The sequence below is a fragment of the Lutra lutra genome, chromosome 6 (genome assembly GCF_902655055.1).
Source record: "Lutra lutra chromosome 6, mLutLut1.2, whole genome shotgun sequence".
Classification (NCBI taxonomy): Eukaryota; Metazoa; Chordata; class Mammalia; order Carnivora; family Mustelidae; genus Lutra; species Lutra lutra.
The window spans coordinates 50,483,014-50,509,364 of NC_062283.1; the positions used below are offsets into that span (position 1 = coordinate 50,483,014).

General features: G+C 36.9%; 1 protein-coding gene across 2 annotated transcripts in view; it reads left to right on the forward strand.

The window, feature by feature from the left end:
• The window catches only part of BMP5 (bone morphogenetic protein 5), a 119,088-nt gene extending 105,147 nt beyond the window's left edge, over window positions 1–13,941 (forward strand). The window contains exons 5-7 of one of the 2 annotated variants that reach the window (XM_047734826.1): window positions 7,873–7,949; window positions 9,280–9,390; window positions 12,976–13,941. In XM_047734826.1, the coding sequence (XP_047590782.1) occupies window positions 7,873–7,949; window positions 9,280–9,390; window positions 12,976–13,125 (338 nt within the window). In that variant the 3' untranslated portion in view covers window positions 13,126–13,941. Of the gene's footprint in view, window positions 1–7,872; window positions 7,950–9,279; window positions 9,391–11,550; window positions 12,693–12,975 lie in introns of those variants that run through there. The other variant, XM_047734827.1, reaches the window with a different exon arrangement.
• The last annotated feature ends 12,410 nt before the right edge of the window (window positions 13,942–26,351 follow it).

The window sequence follows — 26,351 nt, forward strand, 5'->3', positions numbered from 1 at the left end:
TCATTAAAATGGAAACATTCTCTACTTACTCTCGACTCTGATAGGTAATGTCTTTTGCCTAATATAGACAATGTAAACTCATATCTCTTGGACAAACAGATGTTAATCAAAATCAGAAAGAATAATAATTATAACTACTTCTTTAGAATGTTCTATATCGTATAATTAATACATATTTTCATTATTTAAAGATAATAAGATCATCAGTAAAACTAAAGTTCTCTCTTGAACACCTAAATCCTTTTGTGATAGGTTACTTGGATACACTTATATCAACATAGTACCTATACTCGCAAATCTTTACCTCCATATATATATATATATATATGTATATATATATATATTTTTTTTTGGAGAATATATTTTATTATGTGTGTTTAATCATATAAATGGTATATTGTATGTATTTTTAAGGGCTATTTTTTTGACAGACAGATATTACAGGTAGGCAGAGAGGCAGGCAGAGAGAGAGAGAGAGAGAGGAAGGGAAGCAGGCTCCCTGCTGAGCAGAAAGCCCGATGTGGGGCTGGATCCCAGGATGCTAGGATCATGACCTGAGCTGAAGGCAGAGGCTTTAACCCACTGAGCCACCTAGGTGCCTCTTTAAGGACTATTTTTTAAAGCAATTTTAGGTTCTCAACAAGATTGAGAGGAAAGTACAAAGATTTCCCATATACCCTGTCTCACACTGCCTAGCCTCCCCCATTATCAACATTACTCATGAGAATAGTGCTTTCTTACTAAGGATGAATCACAAGGATGAATCTATAATTGTCCAAAGTGCATAGTTTACATTAGGGTTCACTCTTGGTGTTTACATTCTGTGGGTTTAGACAAATATTTAATGACATGTATCCATCATTGTGGTATCTTACAGAGTACTTTCACTGCCCTCAAAACCCTCTTTCCTCTGGCTCTTCATCCCTCCCTCCCCTTAGTAACCACTGATCTTTTTATTATCCTCATAGCTTTGACTTACAGGAATATAATAGAGTTGGTTTTATGGATTTTTTTTAAACAATATATCTCAGCCATCTTTCAAATTGAGTGACCTCATTCTTTTTAACCATTGCAATATAGTCAACAGCACTTGTATCAGAGTTTATTTGGTCACGCCACTCTTAAAAGACATTTTGATTGTTTCCAAATTGGAGCTCTCAAGATGAAGGCTGAAGTGAAAATCTTACAAGGTGGCACGTGTGAGAATGTTTCTGATCCACTCGATTTCTATAATAATTAACACTAAAAACTGTTATTTGTGCCCTGAATCCCACAAAAGTTTTGGAAATCCCTCCTAAAACAGCAATTTTGGTGTCTATATTATCTCTCTGTACATTTATTTACTTATCATCTATTGCATTTTGTCATTTAGTCCTGGGTCCACTACTTACTATTTGTATAATGTTGGATAACATGTTACCTTTCCCTGCCTCCGTGTCTTCATCTGTAAAGTGAGAATATTAATAGTATTTGCTCCCTAGGATGAGATTACATGAGTTGTGAGGATTAAATTAATTAATATGTGTACAGAACTAAGAACAGTAGGGTATGTTTATTTCATGCTAGCCATTGTTACTTCTGAAATGAGTTCATGTGGTTTGGTTTTTCAGAAATGGTACATAAAGAGTTTAGACTCTTACATCTGAGAAAAGTAGAACTTCTCGTCATAAAAAGTACCAATACTCCTGGTCACTTAATTGGAATTTCTTGGTCTTTGAGACTTCAGAAGAAATAAGGATGTTCGAAATTGTAACTGATTTGGCCAATCTACCTGAGCAATTAATTATATAATATAAAATAAATGTGTCAATAGACATTAATGCATTGTGTCTGTTGCCAAGTCTCTGTCTAGAGAGAATCCTTAGAATATATCTGGGCACAATTTACTGTAAAAAAGATTTATTCAGTATTAAATAAGTACCCTTTGTGTGATATGCACAGTATTAACTATACACTGAGAAAAGATGGATAGCTGAGCATCTTGCTTCTTTTTTTTTTTTTAAGATTTTATTTATTTATTTGACAGAGAGAAATCACAAGTAGGCAGAGAGGCAGGCAGAGAGAGAGGAGGAAGCAGGCTCCCTGCTGAGCAGAAAGCCTGATGTGGGGCTCGAACCCAGGACCTGGGATCATGACCTGAGCCGAAGGCAGCGGCTTAACCCACTGAGCCACCCAGGCGCCCCGAGCATCTTGCTTCTTAAAAAACAGTCCCACAGACAATAGGAAAGACATGAGCGTTAGTAATTATTAAGAGGTCAATTCTATTAGAGTAGGTATAGAGTACTGAATAATAGGAAAGATAGAGCACCTAAGCAGCCCTGGTTATGGCTCCAAAGACATCTATAAAGACATTTGGAGGGGTGGGTGAAGCCATTCCAGACTGATGTGCAGTTACAGAGCCATGTACTCATGTTCAATAGCTGGACATACAAGTTTTCTAGTGTGAGAGGTGTGAGAAAAGCTAGAAAAGTATGGAGGGACCAAATTATAAAGACTAGGGTACGCAATAGTAAGGAACTATGGTGTCTTCATGTAGGCAATTGGAAAAAGGAGTGCCATAACCAGATATGCATTTTAAAAAGTTATATTTGACATCAGAGTGAAGGATGGGATGCCAAGGGAGGAAATTGAGAGCCCAAATAATGATTAGGAATCTAATCCAACGCTCTAAGCAGTGAAGATTATAAATTGGAGAAAGGGGAAATGGAAACCAAAACATGTGAGATGAGACCAGCAGAGGGTGAGAAGACAGGACTCTGGATTTGGAGTGTCAAGAATAAGTGGAAGGTATTAGGAAAAGATATGGATGTGAGCTTAGATGAAACAAAGGACTTGACAGTACCATAGAAAATAAAAGAAAAAAAAATCAGCAATGCAGACTCCCATGGAAATTTAGTCCTTTCATTATATGCAAGGAGAAAAAGCAATTCCATAAAAAAGACAAAGACTTATGGTCAGAGATGGAGGATGGAGAGCGGGGTGAACTGTTACCCTAGGACAAAGTTACTGGAAGAGGATGTTGAGGAAGTATGAGGTAACCAAGAGAGCAAAGGGCTTCCGACAGATTATCTAGACTAGAAATCAGTCAGTGAGTGGACTTTGTGGACCAGTTTAATGGTAGGACATGAGAGAGGAAGAAAGAAAGTCAAGAAACTTACCAAATGTTCTTACTTGGGTCACTAGATGACAGGTGATCCTGTTAACAAAGTAGCAAACATCTAAAGAGTGCAAGGTTTGTGGGCAAACCTTTTGTCAGTAAGCTCAAAGATGAGGATATTAGTTGGGTCATCCTTGTTGGCACTTTGCTAACCAGAGTTAAGCAAATATACCAGATAGTTGTTATTTTGTGGTATCTGTTCTGCATCAGACATTTCTACACATAGACAAATACAATTATTTGTAAAAACATCAATAAAAGTAATTCCTAGTGGGTTGTACATAAATTCAAGCAAGGAATTCACTGGATATGGAAGATTGTGATTAAGATAGAATAGTAGTAGCATTTTTAAGTCTCTCATCTTTGAAGGGATTGTTAGGTGCTTGGGGTTTATCATGAATTTCTCTACCCCCAGGGCCATATCAAAATTTACATTATTAATAGTTTATTATAGCATTATTCCTGCTTCTTTACCACTTATACCTTCATCTATTTGTCATTTCCACTTTTTGTAAATTAGCAAAAATCCCCATGCTTAGGTGCTGGTTTCCTTTGTCTCCTTTTTCTGTTGGGAACTGATCATGAGAATGCTAACACCTCTTTTGTTTTTGAAACACAGTATCTCACTGTATCTGGCTTGTTTAAGCTTTTGACATGACATTCTATTTTGAATTTTCTTTTCTTTTCTAAATATATCTACATTTCATCCCTTAAAGAAGCCAATCTTAGTTTTAAAAAAATAAAAAATGAAATCCATATTAGCATGTGGAGATGTCTGGATTTAATTTTTTTCCCCCTACTTCCTTGCTAAGCTAACCCGTGTCTATTTATTTGGTTGTCTGTTTTTCAGAGACTGGTGGACAAACCTTTGAAGTGTTATGTAGAGTTCAGACTTTTTTGGGGGGGGCACTTTTAACCTCTATGTAGTTTTTCTAGCAATTTTTTTTCTACAACAAAATAATGTCTTAAAAGTTTAACTAAGAAAAGGATTAAATTTGTACTATTTAGAAAAATTGATCATAAAGAAGTTTATGTAAAGTATTTAACAAAACTTTCAATATTTTGGCCCTGGTTTCCAATAGTGTTACCATTAAAAGACAAAACAAAGAAATGCTGCATTTAGAACATGGGCATTTTGGTTGAGGAATGTCAGCATGGTTTTCTAGAGTGCTTGTAGCACCAGAACATTTTAGTAATTTCTGTTAGAATTCTTCATTTGTAGGCAGGTTAATCTATGGTAGGTGGCATTTTGTCCATTTCATGTTAATTTTCGAGGGGCTATCAATCACTATTTTTTAGAGATACATAAATTTCATTTCCTTGCCCCTCCTTCTTTAGTTTATTCTGCCAACCATTTATAGTAAACCTAACTGCAGACTTTGCTGGTTTGGGTACAACATTTACTTCACTCATCCATTAATTTTTATTTCTAACAGAATAAGCATATGGTCCTCATGCTCTATGAAATCAGACTCTTGGAATCAGATTCTGTTATAAATTTCATTGCTCATTACCTTTATGTGATGTTACATTATATACATCACTTAGTACGAAAAGCTGCATAGATGGAACAGATCTATTTTGACTTTAAGTTGTACTTTATTTTTTTTATAAACATGGAATTCATATAACTACACATAGTTTATGGCTTTTCATATATATATGTGTATGTGTTATTGGCTACAATGTCTTTATTCGTGTTCAGTGTTTTTAATTAAGACAAGGATGAATGAATAAATATTCCCATTATTGTCTAATGCAGGGGCTGGTGAAGGAAGGCCCTGTGGCCTATTTTTGTATGAACCAGTTACTAAGAATGGTTTTTACATTTTTAAACGCTTGAAAAAGACTCAGAGGAAGGATAACATTTTGTTTCCCATAGAAATAATATGAAAATCAAATTTTTAGCATCCAGAAGTAAAATTTTATTGGAATATAGCAATATCCATCCATTACATAGTCCATGACTGCTTTCATGCGATAGTGGCAAAGTTGAGTCATTGTGAGGGAAGACTCCACAGACTAAATACTATCTTAAAAAAAAAGAAAAAAAAAAAAGTTTCCTGACCCCTGGTCTAATGCATAGCTGACTTTTTTTCCTCTAAATTTCAAAAAGTTTAATCAAATAATTAAACTAATACCAGCATCAATAATTTCTTTTCCCTAAAAGTGATACAGGGAACTTGTCCATTTCATGTTAATGTACTTCGTGTTACAATATGCTTGTCCATTGCCTGGGCAAAATTAACTCCTTGTGCTAGTCTGATCAGGGAAAAAGTTTGCCCAAAGAATAAGAGTGAGGCACTCCAAATAAATTCTCTTTCTCCATTTTCCATCATTAGCTACATATTTAATTTGTTTTAATGAAGCTAGTTGCAGAGCATAACTGTGGTGTAGAAGTAAAAACGTCTGAGTTCAAGATTTAATCATTATTTTGTATTCAAGACAGAAATAAAGAATTACTTGAAGTAACTGTGAAAGGATGACAAGAGCCCCTAAGACAGGCTCCATGGATTTTTGAAGTGCCTACGTTTTCATTAGAGGTTGAAGATAATTAAACTGGAAGGTGACATCTTAGGACACACTACTCTGCCTAGTAAACTACTACATGGATTTGACGGAGATGACTGCAGAGTGAATGTAGCAGTTATTCCTAGAAGAAAAAAAAATTAGTTGTCTTCTTTGAAAATAAATTATTTTGCTGACTCCCTTACCTTATATTTTTTCCTCTTTCCTATTTCGTATTGGAAATAATAAAGATGGGTTAGCTTTTAGAATGTTATTTGTATAAAGTGTGAACAAATGCCAAAGAAGACAACAGAGATTTTCTATAAAGCTCTGTGTTTCTTTGGTATTACTTTAGTCCAGATGCAATATTGAGGCTCTCCATTAATCTCTAATTCTTTTTTTCCTTTCTTTTTTTTTTTTTTTTTTTTTTTTTAGAGTAAGCAAAAGCACAAGCGAGTGGGGGAGAGGCAGAGAGAGAAGGCAGAGAGAGAGAGAAATTTAAGTAGGCTACACATAGCACAGAGTCTGACGCAGACCTTGATTTCATGACACTGAGATCACCACCTGAGCTGAAACCAGGAGTTGGGTGCTTAACCCAGTGTGCCTTCCAGGCGCTCCTATCCTTAATTCTTTTGCACTATTATAAAAGGTTATGGGTTTTTCAGATTATATTCTAAAATATGTAAAGAAAATAATGTATTTCCTTCCTCTCAAGTCATTTGTGGAACACATTGAGGAATTCATTTATTAATTCCTCAAATATTTATTGAGTACCTACTGTGTGTCAGAGACTATTTCTGAAACTTAGGATGTATCAGTAGACCAAACAGAACCAAATAAGATTTTTGACTTCATAGTGCTGACACTCTAGAGGGAGGAAAAAGACAAGAAGCAATGCACATAATAAATGAGTAAAAGGCATAGCATATTAAAAAATAAGTGAAAGGGAAAAAATGAGAGCAAGGTAAGGGAGATCAAGAATACCATGGTGGGAGTTGTGATCTTAAATAGGGTAGTTAGTGAAGTCTTCATTGACAAGATGGAGCTTAAGTGAAAAGCTGAAGAAGCTATAGATGTTAGCCATATGTGTGTGTGTGTGTGTGTGTGTGTGTGTGTGTGTGTGTGTGTGTGTGTATGGAGAGAGAGAGAGAGAAAGAGAGATAGGCTCCAAGATGGGAGGAAGCTACCTGGGTAGAAAACAGCAAGGAGGTGTCATGGCCAGAATGGAGTGAAGGAGAGGAAGAATAGTAGGAAATGAGTCAAAGAGGTAATGGGGTCAAATCAGATAGGACTTTGTAAACGACAGAGGATATTTCACCCTTAGTGATGCAGGGAAACCCAGTGGGACTTCTTGCTGGGGAGTGATATAATTTGAGTTACTTGTTAGACGGTCTACTTGATTGCTTTGTTGTAGATGAGCAAGGGCAGAAGCAAGGAGAATTAGCAATGAGAATATTGCGGTGATTCAGGGGAAAGATGATGGTGGTTTAGACCAGGACCAGTCATGGAGGTGGTAAGAATAGGTGGTTTTTGGACCTATTTGATGGTAGAATGTGTAGGATTTCTTAATAGAATGCATGTGAGAGTAAGAGAAAAAAACAGAGCATATTTTAACATTCTCTCTCTCTCTTTCTCTGTCTTTGCTGGGAAAGCTGTCATCAGTCAAAAATAGAAGGGTCTACATGTTGGACAGGTTTTGGGGGAAAAATCAAAAGTTCAACTTTGAGTATTCTGAGTTTAATATATTTATTAAAATAAAATCAACTCTGTAAGGTCCCAATTGGTACTTTCCCAGTGTCTGCCTCATGGAAGATGTTAAAAGACATTGTATGAGTATTTAGTATGTATAAATATATTAAGTACCTCTATAGTATGAATTACTTAGTAAATGAGGATTCATTGAGCAGCTAGTACTCAATGAATGGCAGGCATCAGATTTGTGCACCATAAAACAGAGAGTCTAACCAAATTCTTGTTAGAACCTCGCAAGGTAAATGATACTGACTCAACTTTACAGAAGAAACTCAGGACAAGTGATTTGCCTACAGTTCACCAGGTTAGCTAAGTGGCTCTAAGCTTTAAGATTCAAACTCGTATTTTGCAATATCAAAGACAGCTTCCATTTAATTTTATCAGTGATCTTGCAAAAGAAATAATAGGATACCTGTTAAGCTGCTGTTTGTTTAAAATCTGATTTTTATCTTCAGATTATAACACAAGTGAACAAAAACAAGCCTGTAAGAAGCATGAACTCTATGTGAGTTTCCGGGATCTGGGATGGCAGGTAAGAACTTAGGTGGTTCCTTTCTGTTTTATTATAAATCCGAAGTTACTCGTAATCGTTGTTAGTAATCTTTCCAATACACTAACCAATTATTTTTGATGACTGTTCAGTACATGGGCTATCCACATCATTTTATTTTCCCATTATCCTACCACCACTGAAACATTATTATCAGAGTTTACAGTAAAAAACAACTATGCTGAAGAAGAAGAAATGTAACCCAGTGATATTTTAGAAGGTGGGAAAAGGTGCTGTTGTTTAAATATCCCGAAGTTTTCATTCTAATACCAGTTTTTCAGATTAACTCGAGCAATACCATTTGCCCCCCAGGTCTCAAACTCTAGGGCTAGGAAATAAAATCCTTGACACTAATGTCTGTCATAAAGTAGAGCCACAGGAAAAAAAAAGAATGTTTTTTCTCCTGAACCTAAGGGTTTTATTGCTGTCTTTTCCACATGCTTCACAAACACGGTGAGGAGGAGGATTTAATCAAAATAGTTTTTAGTTTCCCTATGTATTGATAGTTTAAATTGAAGTTTTTAGATTACATTATCCCATTACAATGGATTCACAGAATTGAATTTGGGCTATCTCGTTGAAAAGTAATATCAAAATGTAAGCATTTTAAACTTTTATGATAAACTTTCAACACGATTCATTCAGTGAGTCTGCATTTGGACCAAGTTTCACTTCATGAGGAAAAAAAATCAGGGCAACCATTCCATATGCCAATTTTTTGGCTTCCCCAAAAATTTCATGTGCAGTTGTCAAGAATTTTCTCCAATTTGTTTCTTCTAAAGAGACTATAAAGTTAACACGTGAATGGAAAGAAAAACAGCAAAAGGAACAAATATTAAAGCTCTCAGAGGTTGTCAGGTTTCTAAAACCAAGAATGAGTTATTAAGGAGTAATAGGAATTATCTCAATTAAGTTTATTCTTCTTTTCCTTTCTGGTTCCCTTGAACTTTCCAGAGTTCATCATTTCCTGTTTAAACAATATTTACAATGCTACTTAATGATTATGGTTTTATTTATGAATACATGAATTAATGCATACTATGAATAGCCTACGTAGCAACCTCTGGGAGAAATTACAGAGGGCAATTTCTTGTGAAAATACTTATACTTGTGTTGTAAACTTCAGCTTAAAAGTAAATTAAGGGCTTGAGGGTAGCTATCTTGTTAGAATAATTGTTGGATGAAGAAGAGAAACCTAGACAGACTAAATGTGGGTATTATTTCAGAATTACTTTATTTTTATTTTGATGATTTCTTTTATTCCTTTTCTTCTTTCTTTCTTTCTTTTTCTTTTTGTGTGTGTGCATTCTAGGACTGGATTATAGCACCAGAAGGATATGCTGCATTTTATTGTGATGGAGAATGTTCTTTTCCACTCAATGCCCACATGAATGCCACCAACCATGCTATAGTTCAGACTCTGGTATGCCTTTGTTTTTGTAGAATTGAAAATGGTTTATGATGCAAGCATCATATAAATGTTATTTTAAAGGAAAACATCCAGTTATAGCTGTAAATGCATTATTTTTTCTTTAAAATTCCCTTGGTACTTTTTTTTTTTTCTTTTTATAGTCAAAGTAATAATTGTGGGTATAGTCAAGAAATTCAGACTGGTTTAAAGAATAGTCCTGATTTCAGAATGGAGAAGACTTCAGTTAGGAAAATTGGAGTAACCACATGAAGTGGTCACTCTGCACTGATTTCTTTGCTGTGCAGTATGACTAACCACACAGGTTCCCAGGGGCTGTTTCTAACCTAGCAATTCATTAGTAACCATTGCAAAAACATTGAATAATAGCCTTACTAAATTTCATCTGAGAGCTTTTACTCTAATTATTAAAGAATGTTTCACCACAATACTTCAGTATTATGAAACTTCTTCAAGTAGACTATAAGTAGAAGATTCATTTCTATTTCATGATCTTTATTATTTTTTTAATAATCTTTAAGGTGGAGTTTCATCTTCATTTTTTCCTTTCCTCACTCTGGCATTCAGCAGTGATTTAATCTCTAATAACCTGGGCTTATTTTTATGAAAACAATAATGAAATGTTGATTTTGTGGTCTCTACATGGTTGTACTGTATTTAACGAGCTCATGAAACCTCTTGAGAGCCTGACACACCTGCCTTATGGTGTGTGACTTACTGATCTGGCAGAGGGACAGACTCTGGAAGACTAAGTGAGAGGCTCCTAAAAGGTGAAATAGATTATGTGGTAAAATTCTGAATTAATATTTGGGTTAATAAGAACATTTTAACCATATGTCATCAAGAGAGAAGGAAAAGGATATGTTGTTTTAGATTCAAGACTTAGTGACAGAAGTTGCTCTTTGGCAGATGCCAGTAGGAGAGCAGTAGCCATGAGGAAAAAATAATCTATCTTTATGGGTGAGTCTTGTTTATGATCAACAAAAAAATGGAACTACTAGAATTTGTGAGTTGACTCTTAAGGTTATTTTTTTGGGAATTTATTTAAAATTTAAAGCTGATGAAAAGACTATGCCAGTTTTCTTCTGAATAAGGAATGGTATATATAAATTGGCAGATTAAATCCTTGAATGGCTTGATGTTTTCTGGTCTGGACATCATAGGTATTGGAGAAGAATAGACACCAGAGAGGCATGTCTATGGCAACTAGGGCATGGGTATTGTCCAAAACTTTGGAAATAACCTTGGAGTAAAGAGAAACAGAGAGATAAATACATGTTTTGAAAGGCAGTCATTTATAGATATTTTTCTTTTTCTTCTTGACCAATGAGATTGTCTACTTCTGTGCCACATGCAAAGAATAAAGGAAATTCCTAGGGAAATTTTAAGATTTGTTATGCTTTCATATTTGCTATACCTACAAATAGAAGTGCTTCTTGATGCAGGATATCATTTCTGGGGGTTGAGAAAAAGAATCTCTGTGAACTGTAGCCATCTATCCTTGCCTATGAGAATTCTATGATGACCCAAAATGCAATCACATAGAGAGAAATGCTGCTGTTTCGAGCCTTGATAGAATCGCCATGCCTGTCTTTCTGTAGGGTCAAAGCAATAGCCACTGTTAGCTTATAGAGGAATGACACTTCGTTTCTCAGAAAATTCTTTGCCTCTTTATATTGTCTTCTTAATGACTCAGAAAGCAGACTTCTGCTTCATTGAATTTGATACATCCTAATGTATCAAAGGCAGCCTCAGACTGAGCAATGCTTAATTATTGAAAAAACTCTGTCAAAATACTCTTCCTCTCATTTTTCTTTTTCTTATTTCTTATGAATATATAACCATGTATTGTCAGCTTTTAGGGCTATAGTCTAGAAGGCAGTGTCAAAAACCAAACATTTAAAAAAAAAAATTTGACATGGACTTGGAACAAGTCCCTGCTCTGCTTCACTGTCCTGAGACATGGGACGTAAGTCATTGCAAAACTTGAAGCATACATGGGAAGTTTGATTTTTTTTTCCTGGCATTGTGCACTCTGTACGCTTGTTCTGAGAAGGACATGAAACAAGAAGACATGCTTGTTGCTAAAGGAAAGCATATTTATGACTAATATGTTTGAGAAACCAGTCAAGAACAATCCATTTTTTTTTTCAGAATGATTGCTTTGCGAAGCTGCCAAGGCCATTGAAATAAGGGGTTATCAATCATGTATGTGTGGGTTATGTAAGATCAAGCTGATGAGGGACACAAGCCTGCATCTGAAATTTGTCCAAACTATCCAACTTTTAGTTTTGTGAGGTCCTAGGAAATTTCAAGTTCATGTCAGATCACCTCATTTTTCCTGCTGTTTCTGTCCACATGCAGGGCTCCTATATCATTTCAGCCAGGACATTGTGCAGCCAAAACTCTAAGAGGCTGTATTTGCTTTTTGTGGATCCCGTAAGACTCATTATTGGGACTTCCCATAAACTCCTTTGGGGGAAGGGCCAGGGTAGCTGGGTGGGAAAGGGGGAACCATGTACTGGCTCCTTGCTCAATGACTGCAAATTATAGGCAGACTGCCAGTCTGATCAAAATGTGAACAAACTCTATGCTTAAGCATTTCACTTTCGGTGTACAGCTACCTTTTGAGGTTCTTGGAGGAGAGGGATATTCAATTTGTAAACTATCTAGGCTCCTTGCTTCTGATTTAGCTAAACGTGCTTTTTGGCACTTGTCTAGGAGAGAAGGAAAGCAAAAGGGTATTAAACTCCAGCCAGTCTGGTAAAAATTTCTGTAGAGAAGAGTTGAAATCATTGCTTTAAAATAAGTTTTGGGTTATACCTGGTGTTCACTTTGCTGTGATTTTTATGTTTCCTTTATTGTGGAAAATTAAAATGGGTGTAACTCTTATGAGTTGTTGTTTAATTGTCCTTTAAAAAATAATTCTTAGATTCAAATCTTTCTACAGTCTAATCATGTCCCTTCATGAATTCGCATTTATAACTTCTGCATTTCTTATGAAGTAAATAGAAGTCATTCTAACCAAAAGCAACTCAGTGCTAGTTCCCATGTACTTTCCCCCAGGAAAATTTCCACTGAATATTTCATTGAAGGAATTTTCCTTACTTGGTAGAGTATTTTTGAAGGCCCCAACACATAATGAGAATAGGTGAGTTGAGTCTAGGTGTTCACGCCTAAAAATACATCCTTCCCTACCAGTCCCCAACCTCCACCCCAGCCATTGACATAAATAGAAGAGTGATAGCTTAACGGTGTGTCTGATTGTGTGACAGAACAAGAATATTATTTGAGGGCGCCTGGGTGGCTCAGTGGGTTAAAGCCTCTGCCTTCAGCTCAGGTCATGATCTCAGGGTCCTGGGATCGAGTTCCGCATCGGGCTCTCTGCTCAGCAGGGAGCCTGCTTCCTCCTGTCTCTCTGCCTGCCTCTCTGCCTACTTGTGATCTCTTTCTCTGTCAAATAAATAAATAAGATCTTTAAAAAAAAAAAAAAAACCACCAAGAATATTATTTGAAAGCTGTGGACAAAATGTCTATCTCGTTTCTTAAAAAAAAAAAAAAAATGTTTTTCTTTCCCAGGTTCATCTGATGTTTCCTGACCACGTACCGAAGCCTTGCTGTGCTCCAACCAAATTAAATGCCATCTCTGTGCTGTACTTCGATGACAGCTCCAATGTCATCTTGAAAAAATACAGAAATATGGTAGTGCGTTCGTGTGGCTGCCACTGATATTAAATAATATTGGTAATAAGAAAAAGATCTGTATTAAGGTTTAGGACTATAATAAAAAGTATGCTTTCACACAAGAAGGGAATTTCATAAAATTACTCTGGCTCATTTCATCTCTGTACCTATGTACAATATTGTGTATATAGTTACTTTTATTTATTTAAAGGTATATATTCTCCTTTGTGGATGCCTTAGCAATAAAATCTGTTCTATAGGTCTATTACACAATAGATAGCCCAGTGTAACTTTCAATGGGATATGCTAAGTCCAATTCAATTCCATGTCAACATTTTTCCTAATGTGATTTTTATATAATTTTCTGAAATTAGAACTCCTTTGCATGTTAATCACTGATAAAGGACATTGAATGCATTTGGCTATGTGGTACCTGTGAAATGGATAGGTTGTTTATTTAGAAATAAAACTAAAAAAAAAAAATAACAACCCAAACAAATGCTTGGATAAACACAATTTTTCTTTCAGAGTTTCTGCTACATTAGATAAAGTGAAATGTTGAACTGGATTTGAATAAATAAACAGTAGGCAGAACATAGAAGCTGAGAGATTACACATAATTGTTGTAACTGTTTGCTTTAACAGCATTGATGTAACTGGAGGAGTGCATTCCTTCTTGGCTTGTGGACTATAGATTTTGCAAAGTGCTCAAAGCTTCAGGAATTCTGTGGAGACAGGCTTGAGCCTGTGTCCATAACTTTCCAAGTTAACACTAAAATATTGTAGTACAACCTTCTTACCTCAAATAAATCATGTCTGCCTATTATCTAGAACACTACTGCTGCAGATTTTTTTTTTTTTCAGATTTAAAAACAGTCCAAAATAAAGAAACATTTACATGCGCTCCACTTCTCTCCCCACAGACAAGAGTCATTGCATACATAAAACATACCGGAGCGAAGATGCCGACAGAGCCATTTTCCTTAGCTCTCCTTTATGACTGAGTCTGCTGATTGATGGGATGCAAGGGATTTTATTTAGGGTAAAAGCACTGAAACTAAACTGAAGGAAATTACCAAAAATCCTGGAATGGCTTTGACAGAATTGCCATTTTGAAAGAACAGCTGAAATCCATTTTTCATATCTTTGAGAACGAGCTCAATGAAAACCTTATTTTGTGAGGGGATTTTGGAAACCTCCCTCCAAGCACAAATAATTCCAAAAGGGAAGGTTCTGATGTGTGCATGTGCATGTGTATTTTCCCCCCTGAAATTAATTTATTTTCTTTCTTTGCCTTCTAAGGCTTTTCTTTAACACACACTAACTTTTGGAAGAATGACATTTAGATGGATTACTCGCTCTTTGTTGTGGCTCTACAGTTAAGCTTATTTACAGCTCATCTAAAATATTCATAAAACATCATTAATTAACCACCTTTTTGGACCTTTCAAGTAAAACTTGTATCAGAAATAGCTTCAGAAATATTATGGTCTCGCTTATAATTCAGGTATATTACAATGTTGTTTGAGAATACAGTTTATCTCAAAGAAAATTTGATAATAACTATATTGGGGGTACATTAAGTAATATATTTTTAAATAAATAGTGTACCATTGTAAGAAAAAGAAATGGAAGTCTATTATATTCTTTAAATGTGCTGTTTAAATATATTTCTATATTTTAAAATATATTAAACTTGTGATGCTAGTTTCTACTGATTTGGCTCTTTATTTAAGAGGGACACAAAAATGTGAGTATGTCATAAGCTGAGATGCTAAGAATATCAGCTGTAAAATGTTGGTGGGTTACATGATTCCTTATGTTCTTTTTAATTGCCGAAACTGGTTTTTGTGTTTTTAATAAATAATCCACTGTTAAATGGACAAAGCAACAATCCATGAATTAAGATTCTTCTTAATCTGCCCAAGCAGTAAAGACAGTTTTAAAATAGCAAAAATCATAGGGATGAAAAAATATCTCACTTGTTTGTTTTCACTTGAGAGGAGGTAATTGGCATCAGTATTTTCATAATTTTTCAGATTAGATACATGAATATATGTACATATATGCAATACACTCAGTTAAATTGTTCTCAAATAGCTATTAGAGTAAATTTGTACTATTTCTTTAGTAATACTTAAGCTATTATCAGAAACCAGAATAATTTAGCTTGTTTTAACAGGATCTAAACAACTCAGGGTTTTTTAGCTAGTTAGGTATTGGCTTTTTCTTTGTGTTAGTTTTAAAATTTCTTGCTTTATATGTATTTTGCCTTGTAGAGTGGCCCTAATTCTTTCTGAAAGTAGAAGGGTATAAATCACAAATACGAAGTTCTTTAAACTAAGGCAAAAATAAATCGTCTATAGTGAACTAAAGAAATAAGAAAAACACAAGAAAGGAAAATCCAAAATTATTTTTTTCTCAAGAACTGTCAATTTATAATCCCTATATCACCGTCATCGAATCTGAGCCAGAGTCTACTGGCTACTCTACAGTCTGGCAAGTATCATCTCCCAAGAAATTTACAATGAGTGATGTTTTTGATGCAGTTCCATTCAAGGCAGAAGAAATGCTCTTTCCCAAACACAAGTCACTGTCTCATAACTACTCAGTCAACTGCTAAATCTATCATCCAATTTCCACTTAGAAATTATCTGCAGTTCTAGGTTTTCTCCTTTGTATTTTACTTTATTTTTATTTTTTCTGCCTGGAAAGTTAGAAGTTAGAACTGAAGATGCCTTCGCCGATGAAACATATACGTTGTTATGTATACATGTATACATCTGTATTTTATCAAGTTTGGTTAAGATCATAATTGAGGAGAAAGTAGGAGAAACAGAAAGAAAGGAGAAACAGTCAATGCCAATATTTATTCTTATTTAGACAGCAAAGTGACACTATATCCAAGTTAGCAAAGGTTCTGCAATATTACCGCAACGTCTGTTGTAATATTTGTTAACACTTATTTGGAACATGGGTCTTTCAAAGACAGAAGAACCTGGATCAGATAGAGCCTTAAAAAAAAAAAAAAAAGGAAATTTCCAAAGTTTTAAAACATGCACCTTGGGGCACCTGGGTGGCTCAGTGGGTTAAGCCTCTGCCTTCGGCTCAGGTCATGATCCCAGGGTCCTGGGATAGAGGCCCGAATCGGGCTCTCTGCTCAGCGGGGAGCCTGCTTCCTCCTCTCTCTCTCTGCCTGCCTCTCTGCCTACTTGTGATCTCGCTCTCTGTCAAGTAAATAAATAAAATCTAAAAAAAAAAAAAAACATGCACCTTAATCTTTGCGTCTCAGTTTCCCCTTTGCAGATGCAGCTAGTCTCTCATCATTCCTCAAAGGTCAACATATATACACAATGGAGAGAGAATGGGTAGATGCACTACAGCTGCTGGAGGTTATCTATAGAAGGATGGGAGACAAAATACTGCATAAACAGCCCCTGGACTCAGCCATTTGGAATAGAACGGAAGCTGAGCGGTTAGTGAGGTGAGCAGTACTTTTTCCCCCCAGTTCATTGTGGCTGCTAGTATGTGGTGAAATGTAATAGAACCTACTTAAAAAGCTGGACTGTGTTTATTTTCCTGTGGATACCTATAGAAAGAGCCCAAACTAGGGAAATAATTCTCTACCTCAAGCCCCAGGCCTGTAAGATGTCGTAGATTTTGTATCTTTATACTTTCTTCAATAATTCACATTTGCCCACATACATACACACACTTATAAATAAGTGTATATTTTTTTAAGATTTTATTTATTTATTTGACAGAGAGAGATCACAAGTAGAGAGGCAGGCAGAGAGAGGGGGAAGCAGGCTCCCCGCCGAGCAGAGAGAACCCGACGTGGGGCTCCATCCCAGAACCCCGAGACCATGACCCGAGCCAAAGGCAGAGGCTTTAACCCACTGAGGCAACCAGGTGCCCCAAATAAGTATATTTTTATATGTTTTAAAGAAGAGGGAATAAAAACACAAATAAAAAAATACTTTAAGTGAACCAATAGGACTTTGGGGAAAGAAAAATATAATACAATGGGGAATTTGAGAGAACTTAAAGTATATGAGGATCAAAGGAAGTTTGAACATCCATTTAATCAGTATTCTGGAAAACTGGAGACAACTTTTTTTTTCAAGATCTTATTTATTCACATGACAGACAGAGATCACAAGTAGTCAGAGAGGCAGGCAGAGAGAGAGGGGGAAGCAGGTTCCTCTCGGAGCAGAGATCCCCGTGCCTGGCTGATCCCAGGACCCTGGCTGGGATCACAACCTGAGCCCAAGGCAGAGACTTTAACCCACTGAGCCACCCACGTGCCCCATGGAGACAACTTTTAGGCTAACAGCTGACCTCTTTATCAGAGCTGGCTCCTCGATTGGCAAGTCAGTCAACAGGTAATGTCTATCTTCAGAATGCTAAGGGAAAATAACTGTCAGATGGAATTCTATGTCTAGCAAAACTATTCCAAACTTTAGGGCAAAACAAAAAAAAACATTCAAGTAAAACTGAGAGAGAATTTATCATCAACAGCAAAGGTACTGCTAAAGGTTCTACTTCAGGAAGAAGGACAACCCCAAAAGGAAATGCCTGCAATAATGATGAGCAAGAAGATGGGAGACATGGGGCTAGGCTGAAATAAATAATATGTCTCCTAATTGTGGTTTTAGAAATCAAGAGAATTAAACAGTATCAAATCAGGTTGAGAGTAAACTATAGTACCATTGTATGACATATAGTGGAAGGTAGATGGTAGGAAATAAGAAGCTTTGCATTTTACTTAATGATGATTAAATTAAACTCATTAACTTCAGAACACAAAGTAGCGTGTATATTTAAAATCAGGATTGACAATATTTTTCTGTAAAGGATGTGATAATCAAATTTTAGGCTTGGGGTTTCTGTCCCAACTCCTCAACTCTGCTGCAGGAGCATGAAAGTGGCCATAGACAATATGCACGCTAATATGTGTAGCTGTATTCCAATAAGATTTTACTTAAAAAAACGTGGTGGGTGAGGTTTGGCCCACAGTCTGTGTACTTTGCCGACCCACGTTCTAAACTAGTAGAAGGGATAATTGTAATGTGGTAACATACAATCAATTCGACAAGACAAAAAAGATGAAAAAGGTTTCAAAAACATTGATGTTTTGGGGCACCTGGGTGGCTGAGTGGGTTAAAGCCTCTGCCTTCGGCTCGGGTCAAGATCCCAGGGTTCTGGGATAAAGCCCTGCATCGGGCTCTCTGCTTGGCGGGGAGCCTGCTTCCTCCTCTCTCTCTCTGCCTGCCTCTCTGCCTACTTGTGATCTCTCTCTGTCAAATGAATAAATGAAATCTTTTTTAAAAAAAATTATGTTTTAAAATATGTATGGTTTTAAAAAACATAGCATATATGGGAAATACAGCATATCCATACATAGTCACAATCCATACATAGTCACATAACATTATATGTAAACAGACTGAAAAGATCACTACTGCCAGATTGGATTTAAGATAACTTCAACAGCTAGCAATGTTCTGTTCAAAAAAGGTATACCTAAAACTTTAAATCACAGGAAGGTTGAGAGTAAAAAGAAGGTTTATACCTGCAGAATACCCACCACAGGAAAACTGGGTTAATTATATTAATAAAGTATATTTACACTTTAATACAAACCAGCCATTACTGTTTTGAATATAAGGACATACTGTTGCCTGTTGATTTTTGGCATATTTTCTCATAAAATTGTTTCTAGAGTAATTTTTTAAATTACATGTTTAAAATTAATTTTAAAAAGACCTTATTTTGGCATTCAAAGTTATTCTCTTAAGGTTATTAAGACTCTGGTGATTTGAATCTTTTTATTTTTTAGAGAGAGAGTGTGTGCATGTGCTGGAGGGTGGGGTGGGGGAGGGGCAGAGGGAGAGAGGAAAGAGAATCTTAACAAGGCAGGCTCCATGTCCAGTACAGAGCCCCCAGGTGGGGCTCAATTTCACAACACTGAAATCAGGACCTGAGCCGAAATCAGGAGTTAGATGCTCAACTGACTGAGCCACCCAGGTCTCCAAGACTCTGGAGATTTGAAAATTACTTGTCTTTAAGATGAAAGTTCACAGTATTGTATTCAACAATGCATGTTGATGTCAGTGAGATGCTCTGAGGTGATTCCACTTAGACAATTAAATAAAGCCTATATGACAGAACAAGCACTTTTCCAAAGATGTTATGACAAGAAGGAAGAATATTTGAAAAATCTTGGCTATGGAACATAATGGGTCCAATGAATCTCCTTTCACACCAAACTCCAAGGACTACTATTAGATGAAAGTAAAATATCTCCTGTATCCCCAGTACACTAATATAGCTTCTGAGCCTTGATAACATTTTTCTGTTCACCGGGAATACCCTCCTTAAATTCTTCCTGCTGATATTCTCCTGATTCCTGGAGTGACTTCTCATTTGCTATTTCCTTCAAAAAGGCCTAATACACCAAACCAGATGTGTTTAATCCCTCTAATAAACCACTACAACACTCCTGCTTCCGAGACACGCGTCACATTATGCCAGCTACTACAGTTATTTGGAAAATGAGGAATTCCTACGATGTTCACTCATTTATTAATTCCCTAAATACTATCATAAAGATCTTCTCATAGTTGATGTTCTATAAATTTGGAAATGAATAGAAGGTGGCTTAATTTATTATTTTAATGGAAAATAAAGAGCAAACATAAAAGGAATACTGTCGAAGCTGAGTGAGGGCACTCAATTTTTTATTTTATTTTATTTTTAAAACAAGGTGTGCAAATTTTTTAAAAGGATTTTATTTATTTATTTGATAAAGAGACACAGCGAGAGAGGGAACACAAGCAGGGGGAGTGGAAGAGGGAGAAGCAGGCTTCCCGCTGAGTAGGGAGCCCAACAGGGGGCTCGATTCCAGGACCCTGGGATCATGACCTGAACTGAAGGCAGATGCTTAATGCCTGAGCCACACAGGCACTCCTCAATTTTTTGTTTTAAAACAAAATGTCCCAAGCAACACATCTTTCACTTTTAGGGCATTCTAATCTGCATTTCATTAGGTTTCTTTCTTTCTTTTCTACTTTCCTCCTTCCTTCCCTCCCTTCCTTTCTTCTTCTTCTCCTCCTTCTTCCTCTTCTTTTCCTCCTTCTTCTTTTTTTTCCCCTGAGATTTTATCTTCTTCCTTTGCTTGGGACATACTCTTCTGCTTCTTCATTTTGCTTGGCTCAGCATTGGTTTCTATGCCTGAGGTGAAACAGCCACCTCTCCCAATATCGAAGGAGCAGCCTTGTGTCATTGCTGAACCTCAGCATTCAAACTTTCCTAGCTCTTGGTTGTCTCAAATCTTTGTGAGACAAGCAGCCTATCTATTTTTAATAGCTCTCAGTAGTTGAGGGTGTGCCATGATGACCAGGGGAGGATCTCAGTCAGCCCCTAGATTCAGCATGAATGGAAGCCACACCCTCAGGCAGCAGATTTTAAAGTATGAAATTATATATAAGTCTTTTGGGACCAGAAGTGAACCCCTCCTGGTCACCATCATCAGGCAATCTGGAGGGCTTTCCTGAGAGGCAGTAGCAAAAATCAGGGCTCCAGATGAGCATCTAAGCTCCCTTTTAGGAGATACTACGACCTAGAGAGTGCAAAAATGATGTCCTTCTCCCTGTTCCCTGAGAGCATCTCTATACTTTCTAGTTGTGCACCAAACCCGAAGCCTACTTGTAAGGCCAACGCTCCAAAGCAGGCCTCTTTCACAGAAAGGCTGTGGGTGTGTTTCAATCTGTTATCTGTGCAGTACCCTGGGGAGGGTGGACTGTGAAGCATAGTCTTTGATTGTTGCCCTCCTATGGGGCCTAGGAAAACAAGTGTCCCTGGCCTCCAGAATCAGGCAATCAAGGGGTGTCCCCTGGGTGGTAGCTGCAAAAACTGGGTCATCATACATAAAAATCAGGGCAGCAAACATATGTACACACTTTCCTGCAGGAGATAATTGCACTCTGGAACGTGCAAAGATGGCTCCCACTGGCAGAAGCAAGGCAGGGAGAGTGAAAAGATTGTACCTGCTTTAAAAAAAAGAAAGAGAGAGAGAGAGAGAAAAGGAAAGAAAGAGAAAAGGCAGGCAGGCAGGGAGGAAGAGAGGAAGGAAGGAATGGGGGAGGGAGGGAAGGAGGAAGGAAGGAAGGGAGGGAAGAAAGGAGGGAGAAAAGAGAGATAGTGCCTGCTGGCTTTAACAAGGCAGAGGGAGAGGCTTTAACAAGGCAGAGGGGAGGCTTTAACAAGATAGCATCCACCAGCCTCCAACTGTGGAACATAGCCTAGCAGGCCCCAGCCCCTCCGACTGACCACTGATCGGTGCTTTGGGATCAGCAAAGGAGCCTCTTTCACATAAAATCTGGGTGCTTTTCAAAGGGCTGCTTCTGCACTGACCCTGAGACGGGTGAGTTTGCAAGTGAGCACTTTAAACTGTTTCTCAGTTCACCTCAGTTCTGCAAACTCTCTCGAGCACAAGCACAGGTAGTCTTTAAAATCAGATGTTTTGTGGGCTCTTCGCTCAGGGGCTGGTCTTAAAAGGTGGCGTGCCTAACGTGAAGAACAAACCCTTTGCCCCTCACAGAGGAGCTCTGGATTTTGAGCTGCCTCCTTGGGTCTCTGGGCTGGGGGTAGCGCTTATGGCGAGATTGTGTTTCAGACTTTCCTCCAACATTCAATGTGGTTTCTGTCTAGTTTGCCCAACATGAAGGGGTTGCTTTGCTAGTTCTTAGATTTTTTTAAAGAGGAAATTGTTCCGTTTATAGCTGTAGATTCCATATGCCTATGGAGGAGGTAAATTCAGGACTTTTTATGTTGTCATCTTCAACTGGGAACCTTGAAGGCATTCTAATTGGCATAAAACAAGGAGCACAATATGGAGCCCACAGGATGATTTAGTACTTCTAAATTATAAATGGGGAAATAAAGGTCTTCAGAAAGTAGAAAGTGCTACTTCATTCATGTAGTGGTGACACAGAACTGAATATAGAGACAAAAGGAGTTATTTATGTAGTCATCTGTGGAAAAACATTCCAGGCCGTGGTAGCAACAAGTGTGCTTGGCGCTTCTGAGAAGCGAGGAAGCTAGGTCGTGGGGCCATGGTAGAGTAGAGTGAGTGTTCAGACCAGCTGAAAGACATGGATTCACGGAGATGGCAGGGAGTCACGTGGTGTGGAGTCTTAAAGCCCACCACAAGGATTTTGAGCTTTTACATTCAGAGTTTTTTGAGTAGAAGAGGTCATGACTTGTGTTTTAAAAGGAACGTCAGCTGTTGTGAGGAGAACCCTGGGTAAGACCACAAACAGATACAGAAAGACAGTGGAGGGGATTTCGAAATCATCCAGTCTTAAAGAGTATGGTAACTTGGACCAATGTGGTAAATTGTGGAAGTGGTGAAAAGTCATTAGAATCTGGAAATATTTCAGAGGGAGAGTAGACAGGATTTGCTAGTGGGATGTGACAGAGTGTGAGTTAAAGGTGACTCCCATTACTATGGCCTGAGTAAATGGAAGAAGAATCCTTTACGGAGCTCCAGCGTAGGGTGGGGCGGGATTGCCCCGAGGAGTGGAGAGTTTGATTCAGGTTATGTTCACTTCTGAGTTAAAGTTCCAAAAAGTGGTTAGAAATACAAGCCCTGAGATTACAGGGGAGGTCCCAGGCAGAGATATAAATCTGTAAATTATTAGTATATAGGTGATACATAAAGCCAAGCAATCAATGAGATCACGGCTGCAAGTAGTATGGCAATTAAGTGAGAAAGCTTCTCAGCTTTTATTCCCCCCTGCCTAATCACGCCCTCCGGAGGACTACCTACTGGACTACCTACCTACCTACTGGCATTGACTTGAAGAAAATCAACATAGGTGTGCTCCTGTCTGCCACCGGGCTTTGTGAATCAGGTTGTCTGTTTATTGGGAAACTCAGTTGGACCTCCCTATGGGTATTGTAGAAAATAAAATTAAGGTATTAGTTTACTAAATAACTTTCTATCATTTTGTAATAATAATGCTTGCTGTACTTTTAAGAGAGTCAAAGGAGTTTCGAAGAGTGAAGGTGGCAGTGAGAAAAAAAAGGATGAAGCTAAATATCTGGGAATTTTTGTATAAAATGTCATTGGCATAAATGTTATATGCACACAGGTTCTTCATGAAAAACAAATACAAAATAATACATTATTTTCCATCAAATCTGTATAGACATGTAATAAGGGGGACAATACCTTTAAAGGGAGCATAAAAGGCTCAGGAGAAACACAATGAAAATATTTCTAATTTAAAATTTTACTGAACATTAAAATGGCTCTTTAAGGAAAGACTGAAAACCTTTCATTGAAGTGCTGTTGATTTTTGATCATCCCTATATCTCAGCATTGACAAGGGCCAATTCCATCTTGATTTTTTTTTAAGTTTTCTTTTTTTTTTCCTTTAAGATTTTTATTTATTTATTTAAGGGAAAATGAGAGCACAAGATGGGGAAAGGCCACAGGGAGAAGCAGTCACCCCTGAACAGGGAGCCTGATACAGCGCTTGATCCTGGGACTCCAGGATCATGACCTGAGCTAAATTAAAGGCAGTTGCTTAACCAACTGAGCCACCCAGAGACCCCCATCTTGAAACTTTTAATTGCAAACTCCTTAGCATATTATTTTTTTCATGTACACAGCTTTATTTTGAGCTAAAATTAGAGCTATTTTTCTGTTTGTAAAACTGAAACTTTTTTTTTCTTTTTTTTTTTTTTTTTTGCATTAGGACCTAGTGAGTAAGAGATAGTGAGTTTGTTTTTAGGAGCACTGTGTATACTGATACAGAAGAATTTATATCACAAGGAAACAATGTGAATAGGAGTCCAAAATTTTCTAGATGTCTAGTATCAGTGTCACTGTTTTACAGGTACACAATATTATTAAGGGGTTAAGACGTTTTATTTACCATTAGACACAATCATGTATCATGTTTTTATACTAATTACAAAAATAGACTATATGGTTTATTTTTTGCCAGTACCTTTCTTTAATCTGTGATGCTTACTCTTATTTTTAATCTTACTAGCTTTAAAGATCAGTGCCTCAAATTTTGTCTGTAGAGCCTGAAGAAGTCTTTTAAGTATGCCCTGTATTTTATTTGTTTCATTATTCAAGGCTTCTAACAGCTCTCTGAGGGAGTGCTGTATGCTAGATGATGTTCTGGGAGTCGATTGAGAAGAGCTTAGCCAAGTCTGTTGCATGTTTAACTACAGCGAACATTTTTGAAGAAGTCTGTTTTCTTACTTTTCTTTTCAAGCATCTCCTCACAAGGATGTAGAGAGTGCCAAACAATCAAATTAGGAAGACAGATGCTTAATCTGTTTCAAAATAAGTGTACTAAAACAGTTTACTATAATATTATCTGTGAAAAAGAAAATGAAATAAGAAAACGGCTTGTCATGAAAAAGCTGTGTAGATTGACAAGTGTGTAACTTTATGTTGTGTAGCTTTCCTTGGTGAAGAGTTTGAGTTCCTACTTATTAGCTAAATGCACATGAGACATACATTAAGATGAGAAGACAAAAAAATTAAAACAATGAATGAGGAAAGGTATAGGAATAATCCAGTAGGAAAATAAGTAAAAATTTGAGCTGGCATTTCCCAGAGAAGGAAATAATTGCCAAGTAATACTTGAACAATGTTCAACCTCACTAACTTTATAAAAAGGCAAGTAAAGACCACAGTGAGACAGCATTTCATACCAGATTGGAGGATGGTTTTTATTAAAGAAAGAAATATTGACTGTTGTAGAGAATTTGGATCATTATGCTGCTAATGGGAGTATAAGTTATTGGTAAAATAATTTTGAAAACAATTTAGCATAATCTTGTAAAGAATATTCACAGACTTTACCACCTAATGAGTCCCCTTCTAAATATTCACCAATAGAAATGCTTCTGAAGATTTGAACTGGAAAATTATACAAGAAGGTTTATGACAAAAGTGTTCATCTGAGGAAAGAAAACAAATATATCTATGTTACAACTAAAAAGCCAGACAGGACACAGCTGTTCATCTATAGAAAATGGTCTAATATGTCCTATAACAGTGATATCAGCAAGCCACAACTCTGGATAAATCTCACAAGCATAGTTTTGGAAAAATAAAATATTGTAGAAGATTATATGTGGTATGATGTAATTTTTCTAAATCTCAAAATAAAGCGAAACTAAATAATACATCTGTAGGCATATGTATGTATGTGTACATTAACAAATAGCAAGGGAATTATTAAAAAAAATCAAAATTCAAGATAATGGTTAGCCCAAAAGAATGGGAAAGTGATCTTAGTTGAGGATGGAGCTATTTGTAATGCTATTTCTTAGTATGAATGGTAGTATAAATAACTGAGTTTATCAGTATTTTTAAAAATGTATATATACATTAAGTCTCAGCTTTTATTTATAAAAGAACACCTTTACATCTTAGTGAGTTGCAACAGTGATTTACTCGCTCACAATTCATGGATCAGCAGGTTGGGCTAGACTCAGCTATCCCTGTTCTACGGATCTTATCTGGACTCCCTCCTGATGCTGTAGTCAGTTTTTGCATCTGCTGGGGCTGGATGGCCTTACGTAGCATTATTCATGACTGTCAGTTGGTGTAGGCTGTTGATTGGTGCTGTTTCAGCTAGTAGTGACAGGGGTGGCTAGGCCAGGTCTCCAGTAGGCTTATTTCCATGCTAGTCATTACAGAATTCCTAGCAGAAGGTAGAAAGCACAGTCCAATATGTAGGTCCATTCAAGGTCTTGTATCACATTTTCCATTATCCCATAAGCCAAAGCAAATCATGTGAACCAACCCAGAGTCCATGTGGGAGGGAAATACGTAAGATCACAAATATGGATAGGCATGAACAAATTGGGGCTTATTACTGTAGTTACTGTTATTACTATAACAATCTATCACATTCATTTTCACATGCATATTACTTTGCATACTTTTAATATTGTATCATAACAGTCTTAAAAAAAAAAAAAAGGAAGAAAATGAGCAGCACCTAGAGAGAGATACAGGTAGAGTTCAGGATGTTTAATGGAGGAAAGGTAATTGTGGATCAAGCACTCAAGTCAGGGTCCAAGCAAAGGAAGCATTTGATATAAGACTTGATAAATATGGCAGGATAGGGTTTGGGGAGTGATAATGTATTATAGTCTAACAATAAATAATCTTGAAGCAAGAAAAGGAAAGGCTGAAGTGGGATTTGTTTACTGTTTAATTTTTTTTT